Source organism: Colletotrichum paranaense (genome assembly GCF_030867605.1).
Source record: "Colletotrichum paranaense strain IMI 384185 chromosome Unknown Scaffold_5.1, whole genome shotgun sequence".
In the NCBI taxonomy this organism is placed as follows: domain Eukaryota; kingdom Fungi; phylum Ascomycota; class Sordariomycetes; order Glomerellales; family Glomerellaceae; genus Colletotrichum; species Colletotrichum paranaense.
The window spans coordinates 2,248,007-2,261,229 of record NW_026848963.1 but is presented as its reverse complement, the minus strand read 5'-3'; the positions used below and the strand labels follow the sequence as shown (position 1 = coordinate 2,261,229).

At 53.6% G+C, this 13,223-nt stretch overlaps 3 protein-coding genes across 3 annotated transcripts; 1 reads left to right on the top strand and 2 right to left on the bottom strand.

The window, feature by feature from the left end:
* Positions 1-354: 354 nt before the first annotated feature.
* CPAR01_07143 (uncharacterized protein) lies at positions 355-1,494 on the bottom strand (the record flags this gene model as incomplete). Its single annotated transcript, XM_060491413.1, has 2 exons — positions 355-1,296; positions 1,393-1,494. The coding sequence occupies 2 exons, from the start codon at positions 1,492-1,494 to the stop codon at positions 355-357; spliced, it is 1,044 nt and encodes a 347-aa protein (XP_060350287.1).
* A 1,156-nt stretch (positions 1,495-2,650) lies between these two features.
* Positions 2,651-4,276, top strand: CPAR01_07142 (uncharacterized protein; the record flags this gene model as incomplete). Its single annotated transcript, XM_060491412.1, has 1 exon — positions 2,651-4,276. The coding sequence occupies one exon, from the start codon at positions 2,651-2,653 to the stop codon at positions 4,274-4,276; it is 1,626 nt and encodes a 541-aa protein (XP_060350286.1).
* A 568-nt stretch (positions 4,277-4,844) lies between these two features.
* Positions 4,845-12,594, bottom strand: CPAR01_07141 (PKSN polyketide synthase for alternapyrone biosynthesis protein; the record flags this gene model as incomplete). The annotated part of the gene is made up of 6 exons (XM_060491411.1): positions 4,845-10,132; positions 10,194-11,226; positions 11,304-11,666; positions 11,771-12,154; positions 12,212-12,304; positions 12,379-12,594. The coding sequence occupies 6 exons, from the start codon at positions 12,592-12,594 to the stop codon at positions 4,845-4,847; spliced, it is 7,377 nt and encodes a 2,458-aa protein (XP_060350285.1).
* Between the last annotated feature and the right edge of the window lie 629 nt (positions 12,595-13,223).

Below are 13,223 nucleotides of genomic sequence, written 5' to 3'. Positions count from 1 at the left end.
GCAGCTATCTAGTCAGAAGGATGGATTTGAAGGATTCGGCGGCTTGGAACTCCCACCACACCTAGACGAATCGAGAAAGTCCCTGTCGCCATAGAGCGAAGTCAAACGGGCTATCTCGACCGCCCATTTCTGAATCCTTTTCTCGATAGACCCCTTGACCTCATCTCAATTGCAGGCTCCCTTATTCTTTCTTTCGTTCATTTGTAGCTAAATGAGCACAAGGAACCTGTCCAAGACCGTGCGTTGCAAAGGCATTACTAGGACTCCTCGCGACAGCATTTTGAAAACATAGCAGAAGGTTGTGTCACAACCAAGTAGAATCACAAGTTGTATTCGATATCATAGGGCAGTATTCTAGATCTTGAGAACAGCCTTTCCTGTGTTCCTGCCATAAAACATGCCCACAAATCCATCGGCTGCTTGATCCACGCCGTCCACGACAGTCGACTTCGACGTGAAGCTACCATCATGAATCCACTTTGAAACGTTCTGCATATGCTCCGCGCCATACTTGGGACCAATGTTGGGGTCAGTCACGATGTAACCAGCCATGGTGACTCGCTTCACGGTGATGTTGAAGATATTGGTAACTCCATAGCCCGTGTAAGGGCCTTGAACACGCGTGTACTGACTGATGGCTCCGCAGGCGATGATTCGTCCATACGGGTTCATCTTCAGTAGAGCCGCATCTAGCGTCTCACCGCCGACGTTGTCGTAAAAGATGTCGATCCCGTCAGGTGCAAGACGGGCGAGGCCCTCGTCGACTGTCTCCTTCTTGTAGTTGAAGACAGCGTCGAAGCCGAGCTCACGGACGAGATAGTCGACCTTTTCGTCGGCGCCAACGGAGCCAATGACACGTAGACCCTCGCGCTTGGCGATCTGCCCAACTACGTGGCCCACGGCGCCGGCTGCAGCGGAGACGTATAAGGTCTCGCCTTTTTTGGGCTTGCCTATCTCGTAGAGAGAGGCGTAGGCGGCGAGTCCGGGCATCCCCAGGGCAGCAAGGAATGTGTCGAGCGGTAAGTTGAGAGGGTTCTCGATCAGATGGGCCCATCCGGCTTGCAAGTCCTCGGCGGTGGCGACGGCGTACTGGCTGATTGGGAATTCCCCCCTGACTATGGCGCCTTGCGGGAATCCTTCGTTTTTGGATTGAAGGATTTTGGCGAGGGCTGTGTTCGGGATGGGCTCATTGAGCTTGTAAGGGCCCATAACCGGCTTCTCAACCATGCGACCCTTCATGTACGGGTCAAATGAGACATACAGAACTTGTACCAAGATGGAACCCCCCAGCAATTCCTAAATCAATGTGTTAGCAAAACGCCATAATTGTACTCCAATGGCCAAGCTGTCAATGAAAGACGACTGATATCCGTTGCGTGTGTGCATACTTACCTGGTCAAGATCAAAGTCTCTGCTCTCCACAGCGATATCCTGTCCCGCTACCGTGGGTGTCTCGTGGACCTTCTTGAAGATCAATGACTTGTTTGCCACCATTCTGAAGATGTATGTTGTCTCTCTTGGATCTCTCTAGCTAACCGTGTAATTCAGTCTTGACTCTGCTAACAAAACTCTGTTCACAAGAGGGCCTATTGATGTAGTCTTAGAAGGAAGAACTTGTGATCCGTCGATCCGTGACAGTGGAAAAAGACCCGATCAACCACCCGGGCCTGTCATGCTTGTTTGACAACTGCCTTTTTTGAGTCAGTGGCTGATGGGCATATTACATGTATTCTATGCGATACCGCGGCGTAATGGGCCGATTGGACCAAAGTACTTATCAACTCGCCCGTGGCGGGCGCGGCCGAGCCGAATCATGTAGGCTAGATCTGACAGACGTAAAGCCACCCCCCACGCCCTATGTCATGTCCAAAGCATTCAGTCGAACCTTGCTTGGTGCTTCCATGGCTGCGCATTTTCTTGCGTCGAACATTTCGTTCATGGTTTTCAAATTCGGGTTGTATCACTAGAGTTGTGAGTTGCATTGTGGGATTGTGCCTACATGTACATGAATTGACAGGGGTCTGGTGTCTTCATGCTGGATGTCAAAGGGTCGGACAGGGGGCCGGACTGGAGCCCTCAACCTACTTGAGAATTTCTTAACCATACGCGGGGTAATGCCGGTTAGGTTACCTCCGTCAAGTCATTGTCGTCTTAGGATGAGAAATTGAAAGTGCACATTCTTTAGGAAAACTATGAGGGAGACATTTGTGAGTGTGAGAGACGGGAAGCCGGACTTGTATCTCGGTCAACGAGCAAATCCTTTAAGTGGAACAAGCTGGATCTCTTGCATCTAATTGGACTGACTACTCCGTAAGGTGCGCGTCCACGGCGTGATGTGCGCCCACGGAGGAACCACGCTATCAACAGACATAAGCCCAGAAGATGTACCTCCATCAAGTAAAGCGCTTACACAGCGCCACATCTCTGCAGACGAAGGAGTCCGGCTGCCTAGTATTCTAGTGAATGCCTGTGGGATGATTAGCAGATATAAAAGTGAAGGTGCCAAATCTTGTCTGCCTCATATTTGGGTGACGAGTTTTAGCTCGCCTTCCTATGGTTGGGACGGATGCCGGACCATCCAACAAAGGGTGGAAACGGGCAACTTCAACCAGTCGAAGATACATATTACCTTGATAACCTCGTATACGACATGAGCAATACCGAAATACAGCCTGGGGAAGCTAGTCCAGCCCCTGTCACAGAGGGCCAGGGAAGCCGAGACCAGGCGGGGAACCACCCGAACAGGCAATTTAGGCTCCGCAACTCTTGTGACCGCTGTCAGGATACGAAGCTCAAGTGCTCTCAGGAAAAGCCGGCGTGTCGACGGTGTGCCCGACTCGGTCTCCCGTGCGTGTACTCTCCGATCCGCCGGCTCGGCCGGCCTCGCAAGCATTCCTCCAATCAGCTAGAGGACTCGACTCAACAACAGCAGCAGCAACCCCGTCAGCAACGGCAACCGCCGCCGCCTCCGCCATCGTCAGCAGTAACATCTTCGGGTGTCGCAGGTGCGAGAGGAGGCGGCCAAGATGAAGATCACGAAGCCGAGGTTGCGAATATGGGACAAAGCCATGGTGGACCAGCAGCGTCTATCCCTTCGCAGAAAGTTCCAACCCCAGCTTTCCACGAGACAATTTCGCCCTTCACAGATGCCTTCCTCGACGCCATGTCCGGAGTTAACGATGACGGGGCTAGCACGATAGTGATCCCTAGCGCCTTGCATCAGCCAGTGATAGACAGCAATCATCAGTTTGACGTGGTGATGGACACACTGTTCACGACTGACCCGGCGTCTTCGGAGCCCCTCGCCGCCATCAGTTTGACCGAGACGACGTTTGAGGATCTCCAGAACTGGGCTACCGAACCAAGTCATTACAATACCCCAGTGGACCAACACGAGCAGTTTGGAAGTGAAGCTCTTACTGGCACGACTAAACGCCCTTCGACTTCTACCATAAATTTGTCTGAAAGTAGCGCGGCTGCGGCGGTGGCAGCTGTGTCCGACATATTTGGCCCAGAAGAAACACTAATGCACTTTCACACACAAGCTCCCCCTGTTCCCACATCGGCATTAACCTCATCCTCTCTTACGTGCAGCAACGACTGTTACCGCTGTCTCAGCCAACAGCTTGCTGGTCTCAATAGCCTCACCAACTCCTCGGTCACCCCGAATCTCGACACGATTCTACAAATTGACCGGAATATGCAGGCGCTCACAAAGGGACTCCTTAACTGCCCACATTGCCTAGCAAACGACAGCAGCTTATTACTACTTTCCATCATCATGGACCAGGCGACCCGGCTATTAGATTGCTTCATCGAGAAAGTCAAGCCCAATGTGGCTGTCGTAGATCATCAAAGCTCAATCCGAGGAGGGTCAAGTGCTCCGAACAAGAATACCGCCGGGGATGGCAATATCGGCGTGACGTATCAGAGCACTTACCGCAGCCAGCCCTCCGCGAGCGGAGTCGGACTGGGAAAGCTTTACATACCAGCGCCGGGGGCGACGATGGCGGCGCCCTCTCGCAAACAGTCATTGATACACACGACAGAGTTGCGGATAGGCGACTACGAGGTCTTAGACGAAGACTTGAAGTTGACGTTTCTGAAGCGGCTTGTTTGCCACCGCTTGAGGATACTGGTTGGGATGTTAACAGACCTCCAAAATACTACTGGAGGACATATGAAAGAGATGCAGTGCAGCGCGACTCTCGGGATGTTAAGAGGAGTCATGGAGCGGGTCGAGCGCCTGCGAGGGAAGATGTCGATCAAGTGGTGATTGTGATGATCAAAGCAAAAGTCCAACTTGTATTTGTATTGTTGATCTTATACAGCGAACATTGATAGAAGCGTTTTTCTTTCTGAAGTTGCCGTCTAACGTCTGCGCCCCCGCCCCTCGAGGATTAGTCGGCAACATACAAGATATGGGGAAAAGTCTACACAATTACAGATATATTAGTATGCATATAGAAAGAACTCCCCTGCTTTTTAATATCATACCATGTTGTATTAGTTGAAACCTATACGCTGGTCACCTGACCTTACGGGATAACGCCGGCGCACTGCCAAAATCTATCTATTCTATTCATCCAAAACGGATTTTAGAAGGTCTCTTCGAACTAGGATCGCAGAGTAAATACATATTCAATCCTATCGCTCTTCTCTGAGATACAGAGCAATCCATTATATTGTATCTCGATAGTTACTTGCCCTATAGTGGTGAGATACATCAGTGCATTTATCAATTGGAACAAAGACCTTACTCCCTATCAGAACCCTACTTGAACAAAAGACAAAAAATCATGATCACATTGCCCCATCCTTTTGACAGCCCCTACTTACATGGATTATGCCTCCGCTAACGCCTGACTTGCAATCTCGGGTGGCGTTAGCGCGCTCCTAGCCACGATCCTTGGCCCCAACTTCGCGAGCGGGCTCGGGCTCAGAATATCAAACACAGACACGTCGCATCGTAGCTCCTTGAAGATCCAATTGCGCACCTCGACCGCCTTGAGCGAGTCAACACCAAAGCTATACAGCGGCCTCTCCTCATCGATATCGTCTGGACTGGCCGTCATGGCCGCCGCGAGGTTCGCCTTGAGAGCGCTGAGAACCACAACAACAGCCTCTTTCAACGTCTTTGCCCGGCTCAACTCGTCTCCGAGTCTCTCCGCGTTCGCGCCGTTAGGGTCTGCGCTAGCCGCAGACGACCCAGTTCGCGCGATGCGGTGCTCAAACTTGCGGTCTTGGGGCCACGCTGCGCGACCGTCGCGCTTCACATCGTCCGTGATGCCGACGAGGAGCTGCTCCGGCAGATCCCTGGCACTCTGGCGGAGGACGGCTTCGATGACGGCCTGCATCTCGTCGTCGGTCACCCTCGCCGACTCCCAGTGGCCGTATTTTCTGAGGTAATCGTCGGCCGTAGACGTGGCATTGAAATGGCTCGCGTCCGTCACCAGCCCAACGTTCAACGTCGTCGCCGCTAGCCCCAGAGACCGACGGTGAAGCGCGATGGCATCCTCGTACGCGTTGCCCGCGCAGTAATTTGCCTGTCCGCTGTTACCGATGATGCCGGACATGGAGGACAGAAGAATGAAGAAGTCGAGGTCTGTGGGCACCGTGGAGTGGAGATTCCACGTCCCCACAATCTTAGGACGCGTCGCGGTGTTCCATTTCTCGATGGTCATATTCTGCAAGATGGAGTCTTGAAGGACCATGGCGCATTGGATCACGCCTCGAAGCCTTCGTCCGCTCGTTTCACATCTTCGTATCGCATCTTCAACTTCTGAGTGTATTGTGACGTCGCATTTGGGAGTGTCAACCTCGCAGCCGAGATCGCGGATGTCCTGGATGGCGTCTTCTTGCCTAGCGTTCACGACGCCAGATCGCGATAGAAGGACCAAGCGCCGAGCGCCATGAAGAGCCATGTTCTTCGCGATAGTTAGGCCGAGAGCACCTAGGCCACCGGAGATGAGGTAACTTGCGTCGGCATCCAATTGGGGCGGAGCCGGCGGTCGCGGTAAAACCGGCACCACGGCTTTTTCCCCAAGCTCGATGACAATGTTGCCCTGCTCGACGGTAGCTGAGGATAAGATGTCGCTCAGGTCTTTCACGGCGCGTACAGTAGTCACAAGAGACCGTTCTTTCACAAGTCCGGACCGCAAGAATCCGAACGCCATGGCGAGCAGCCGGGCGCGCCTCTCACGGGGGAGCTGTCTGACATCGACAGACGAGATGGAGGCGTTGCGCTCGAATACAGCGGCGCTAATGTCCTGGGGACGAGCCCTATCGGTGCCGATGCGCACGAACCGGCCCCAGGAAGCAACCGTCTTCGTGGCTGAGTACAATGATGTGCCCGACGCAGCGCTGATGACAATGTCGACGCCGTGCCCGGAAGTTAGCTTCATGGCGGTCGTTGAGACGGTGTCACCGTCCTCTGCTCGGATGATATGGCTCTGGGGAATGTTGTACTCGGTCAATAGCTCCGATGCCGTCTCATCGTTATTGGCTGTGATAAACACCGCTGCCGCACCTAGCTGTGTCGCAATCTGAAGGGCAGCAAGTCCAACGGCATCATGCACGGCGTGTATCAGAACGGTCTCGCCTGCTGCAAGACGACCAACTTCAACGATGGCGTGGTAGGCCGTCATGAAGCTCAACGGTAGAGAAACGGCGAGCTCAGACTTGACATCATCCGGAATCTTCTGGACCAGGCTGAAGTGCTGTCTGATATGTGTCTTGAATGCGCTTTCATCAACCAGGACTACGACTTCATCACCAATTTTGAGGTTCGGGACCTCGGAACCAAGACGGACCACACGTCCCAGAGCCTCCGTCGCCATTGTGGTACCAAATTGGCCTGATGATCGAGTAAGGTCAGAGCCGTTGATGCATATGTGGCTGGTCTGGATCTCAATCCCCTCGTTGTTGAGAGGTTCACTCTGGGTTGTGTCCGCGATCCAGACACCGGACCCAGCGACGTCAAACTTCAAAGGAGTTGAGTCCCCAGGCTCGCCAGCCGCCCACAATCCGCCTGGAACCGACTTCAGCTGACCAGAACGCAACGCCAGTTCATGGTCAGAGGGCAAGTCTGCCACGGCCCGAGGAATCAGAAGCCTGCCTCCAGACTCGAGAAACTCCATCTCGTTATTCTTCCCTTTGTATAGGTCTTTCCTGCTAAGGCTCAATACCTCCAATGCCAAGTTTGTCTGTTCTTCAGGGCCGAGTTCCGAAGTCATAGAGAGATCTAGATGTGGGAGCACGATTTGCGGCACCTCGGTTCGAATAGTGCGCAGCAAGCCGGTGGTAGGTGAGAAGGCCAGTGACGCCTCACTTCTGTCGGCGATGCCGCCGTTCGTCAGCCATAGAAGGTACTTGGCGCCGAAAACCAAGGATCGGAATTCTTCTAGGTCTTGGGCATTTAGATTGATTGTCCAAGGCTCATCGAACTCCAGAAGGGAGATAAAGATCTCAGATCCAGAAGTGGCGGCCTGGGAGAGGAGGCAGCTCTTGACCGCGACCCCTGAGCTCTCCAATTTCCGTTTCAAGACCTCCTGGACTCTCAAAGCTGCCGTCGAAGGCGAGAGCCGGACAATCAGGTTGATCTCGGAAATGTCCAGCTTCTTCTGGACCTTTGATGAGGAAACGATTGCGTTTTTGAAGTCGATATCAACCGGGGCGAAGCCGGCGCCAATTAGATAGTCGGCGGCAGACACCTTGTCTCCAACTAAAGCGACTCGACCACCGGGATGTAGAAGGGACTTGATGTGAGACAGCCCGATGTCCCCATCACCATCGAGCAACTGTCGACTGTCCCCGATGACGATGTCAAACATACCCAGGTCCTCAGCAAGTTGATCGGACGAATCCTCTGCTAGGGCTGCAGTTGATGGCACGTATATAAGATCGGAACTATTGGGCAGCGGATATTGCCTCGCTGCAAGCTGGGAAAGCAATTGCCTTGCAAGCTCTTGAGACGGCGCAGCAAACTTGATGTCGGCGGCGCGAAGGCCTCGCTCCTCTTGCGGTGCGAAGATGGTTGCCAAAGATTGCAGTTCATGGTTCTCCTCGGCATGAAGGACAAGAAGCCTCAAATCCGCCTCTTTATAGGTAAGAAGTTCCAAGTACGCAGCCAAGTCAGGGTTGCTCAGACCGGTGAAACGGTCCTGACATCCACCTGCACAGAGGACCTGTGATGCTACCTTGCCCGCAAGCGCATCGACGTCTTCCTTCCACTCAAGTCGGCCGACCCTCTTTGGTGTTTGAGAGAAGGGCGACGAGGAGCTCTGAGACTTATCATCAGTGGATGATACCTGGCGGACCACCATGTTCCGCATGACGACCTTGGGTCCCGACCAGCTCTCATCCGAGATGATGATATCGCCACACGCCTCTCTAGAGTTGGTCTTCCTCGCCTTTGCGAACCCGAGGTACTTGGATCCCGCACCAGAAGGCTGGTCCGTCGCGATAAAGATGGTTTCGACCGTCACCGGAATGGATGCTTCGTCCATGGGATATCCTTCAAAAAGGGCGATGAAGATGAGGTGGAAGATTGCGTCGAGCGTTGCCGGGTGGATATGGTGCGGGAATTCGACGCCCTGTGGCATCGTAGACTTGGTGTCCGGGATGGACACAGTCGCAAGACCTGTTTGCTCACCCGGCAGTATGGTGGCGTCAACGACATTGGTGAACAAGGGCCCGTAGTCCATGCCGATAGACTTCAGCTGGTCGTAGAAGGCTGCGACATCAAGCTTCCTAGAGGCACGCTTCTTCATGTCCTCGAAGCTCTCTGCCCGGGCTTGCCAGTCCTCAATGTTGGAACCCGTGTCCTCGTAGATAGTGATGACAGTACCGGACGAGTGTTTCTGCCAGGTCCCGCCAGATGGGATGGAAAAGATGGTCCAGTGATACTTTTCAGGGAACATTTCGTCTGGTCGCATGCTCAAGTGAGTCTCGACGGCATCATCATTGGGGACCACCAATCCTCTCTCGAAGCTGACCTGGCCTAACTCGACGCCCGTAATCTTCTTTGTTCTATTCGAGTCATTCTCGGCAATTTCTAGGGCGGCTTCGAGGACCATGATTAGCATGCCCGCAGCCGGGTACAGGATTGTGCCAGTAATGACATGGCCACCCATCCACGGCTGCTCCTCCAAGCGCAAGGGGGTTCGCCACCTGGGCTCAAAGGGGTTCTGAGTAGGAACCCCGATGCCTAGGAGATCCCTCCTGGGCCTCTTTTGCTTTCTGACTGCGAGGCTCTCAGGTGTCTCGTGCCAGAAGCGTTTGCTGTGTTGCCATGGGTACGGCGGCAAGTTGGCCAAAGACCGGGCGCTCCGGTGATCAGGGTCTTCGTTGACCTTCAGCAGATCGACATTATGGCCAGTGGCCCATAGTAGACCCGCAGCCTCGAGCGAGGTAATCATGGCGTTCTTCTTTCTCTTGAGCATGGAAGTGTATGTCAGGTCCGATGAGAGCTTCGAATTGACAGCCTTCATGATCTGGTCTAGCGGCCCTTGGAGCGTTCCCGCAGGGCCAATCTCAACGAAACCGGTCCATCGCACCGGGACCTTCCTCTGTCTTCGTGCGGCGTTGGCTCCCTCGCCAAGAGTGGAGTGAGTGAGCAATGCCTCCACGGCACCCTTGAAAAGTACGGGTGAGACCATGTTCTTGACCCAGTAGGCAGCGCTCAGCTGTGACGGGCTCGCCAAGACCTCCTCCGTAACCGAAGAGAACATTGGCGCTGTGAATCGATCCTTCAGTTCCAGCTCGCCCATTGATGCCAGAAAGTCGTCTGCGATGACCTCCATGTGTGCCGAGTGGTACGCCATCTTCACGCGGAGCTTCCTCGCGAACTTGCCCCTTTGCTGAAGCACAGCCTCAAGCTTGCCGATAGCATCCTCATCGCCCGAGATGGTTACGCTCGAGGGACTGTTGATGCAGGCCACCGTAGCGATCTGTTCAGGGGAAGAGAACTCCTCTACGACTGACTGCGCCTCGTCGGCGGTCAGGCCCGCAGCTAGCATGGTGCCCCGGCGACCTCCGAGACGGCGCTGAATCTCCTCAACGTAAAGACCGCGAAAGTAGGCAATTTTAATGGCGCTGGCATGGGATATTCCGCCTGCAGCATAAGCAGCCGCTGTTTGTACACACATGTCAGCTTGAAGTCGTATTATCATCCAGTGTTGGATACTTCTTACCAATCTCACCACTTGAGTGCCCAACAGTGCCTTTCGCTGTCAAACCCCAGTGACCAAGTAAGTCGACCAGGGCAACCTGCAACACGGTGCAGATGGGCTGGCAGAACTCGGGGATGTCCAATCTGGAGCCATCCTCATCGCACAGTAGCTCGATTGCGTTCCACTTGCATCCGAGTGCGTCAAGGTATCCCTGCGATCTGAGAACGCTCTCCTTGAATGCAAGAACATCAAGCAACTCCCTCCCCATGGTCGCCCATTGCGCACCTTGCCCAGTGAACACAAACGCCAGCGTTCCGTTCTTTACTGAGCGTTTCAATGTCGCCGGCGCCGCGGAAACACCGCTCGCGAGATCGTCTACAGTCGACGCGACCGCGAAGCTGCGGAATGGGTGTTTGGTGCGCCTGGCTGCCAGAGTGTAAGCCATTTCGTGAACAAAGCTGCCGTCCCGGTGCTGAGACTTCGCCGCGAACGGGGCGTATGCACTGGAAAGCCTCTTGATCCCGGCCTGGTCGTGCGCTGAGAGAGCGAGGACCTTGGGGCGTCCGTAAACGCTTCCGAGCTGTTTACCTACGTCCCGATGATTGCGCACGTCGCTGATTCCGCTGTCTCCGCTTTCGGATGAAGTAGATGTCCCTCCGTCGACCGACACGGCCGTCTGGTGGTTACCAACCAAGTTGCGCGACTCCAGATAGTGATGAGCGTCATCCAGGATGACGTGGGCGTTGGCACCCCCAAAACCGAACGAGTTGATGCTTGCCCGGCGGAGACCCGAGACTGGCCATGGCATCGTCTCGAGCGGCAATGCGAGACCCCATTCATCGAGTCGGAGCTTCGGGTTTAATATCTCGAAACCGGCGTTGGCAGGTATATACCCTTTTTCCACGGCCAAAACCGCCTTCACAACGCCAGCTAGGCCGGCACTACCTTCGGTATGGCCGATATTGGTTTTAACGCTGCCTACGTGTAGGGGAGTCCGTGTCCCTCTTCTCGAGGGGCCAAATACGGCTCCAACGGCGCTCAACTCCAAAGGGTCCTGTATGCAGAGGGAAGCCTCGTTAGTGATTCTCTCAGGTTATGTGATGTGACCAAGAAAAATTGGGATGAACTAACTCCAAGGGGTGTTCCTGTGCCATGGGCCTCAAAATAACCCGTGTCGTCGTACGAGAGCCCCGCGGCAGCATAGGTAGACCGAATCAGCGCGGCTTGCGCGTCGCTGCTGGGCATCGTGATCCCAGGTGTGTGACCGTCCTGGTTAACGCCGGTGCCCCTAACCACAGCTCGAATAGTGTCGCCGTCGGCAAGAGCATCCTTTAGGCGCTTCACAACGATGGTGGTGATGGCTTCTCCTCGTGCATAGCCGTTCGCCCGGGCATCAAATGAGTGGCTGATACCGTCAGGGCTCAACATGTGCATTGCAGATAGCTGAGAGATGAAGTTTGGATGAAGGATCATATTGGCACCACCGACCAACGCCTGTACAAATGGTCAACAAATCATTCATCAACATAGAATACCGTGCCTATTGTTTGTTGACCGGTTCTGGGAAGCAAGCTGGGATACGGGGGTCTTGAACGTACCTGTCGCGACTCTCCTGTCCGGAGAGATTGGCAAGCCAGATGGAACGCGTATAAACTGGATGAACAAGCAGTGTCCAACGCGAGACTAGCGCCATGCAGATCGAAGAACCATGAAATGCGGTTTGCCAACATAGCCCGGCTAGTTCCGGAAGCAGCATTATGTGGGAGGTTGTAGATATCGGTTTGGGAGACCATTTCATAGTCGTTTGTCATCACACCGACGTAAACTGATGTGTCGCTACCGGCCAGTTTCTCCATGGGAATGCCGGCTAGAACGCGACTGTCAGCAACTGTGTTCTTCTCTTCTATCGTCTCTAATGAGAAATGCATACCGTTTTCGAACCCTTCATAGGCTACTTCCAGCAGTTTCCTTTGCATTGGGTCCTAGGACACCTTGTCAGATAATCATTCGAGTGACTGCGTCAAGAGCAGGGTATTTACCATGCCGGCGGCCTCCTTGGCCGTAATAGAGAAGAAGGGAGCATCAAGAACAGCTGGGTCCTCGTCCAGGAAGAAACCGCTGTCAGGCTGGATCTACAGATGCATCCTATCAGTAACCGCAGTTTTTGAAAGGCAGAACGCCGAAGCGATCCATTTCTTCCACTTACAGCTCCCTTTCTTTCGTGACTGGGATGTCGCCATGCTTCAGCATTGAAACGGTCTTCGGGAACCTCTCCGTGGCCCTTTCTGGCGTTGTTGAGAAGTTCCCAGAAGCTTTCCGGGGTGGAGACGCTTCCTGGAAAACGACAAGCCATGCCTATGATGGCAATTGGCTCTAAGGCGTCGGCACCATCGACCCTGCCTACGACATTGTTCTGCGCCATCTGCGGATCTCGTAAGAGGCCTGCGTTGAGGCTTCCACCTGCGCTAGGATACAATGCAGAGACTGTGTTTTTTCGATAGGACTATACAAGTCGCGGGAGCAGGATGAGGAGTTGCGGTCTATCCAGTCTGAAATCAGCGATGAAAGTGTCTCTGGCCAAGGTGCGGAAGCAATGTCCTATTAGTGTAGCAGCCCAAAGGCCTTTTGGATTGCAGAGATTAATACTATGTGCCTGGGTACCGTTGTTTGGCAAAGTAAACATTTCCATATCGTGTATGATAAGCTTACCAATCCTAAACGTGTCGGCGCGCATATGCGTTGTGCTTACAGGCGGCTTTTTTGACAATGAAATGCCCCGAGACACTAAGAGCGAAAACCAAAGAAACCCCCGACCAGCAGAAAGGTCTGGTCCAAAAATTCATCAGATTCGAAGCTCTTAATCGAATCTCTTTGACATGGAACTAAAGTCAAGGGCTAATTTCTGGGTGCATTACTTTCCCTGTCCGTATTCCTCGTTTCCACATGCATCGTTACGGCATCTAGTACTAAAGCCTCACATAGGTATTAACCCCTTCATACCTTCAATATGATTGTCTATATTGCGCTTTTAGAAGGATTGATGACGAACCA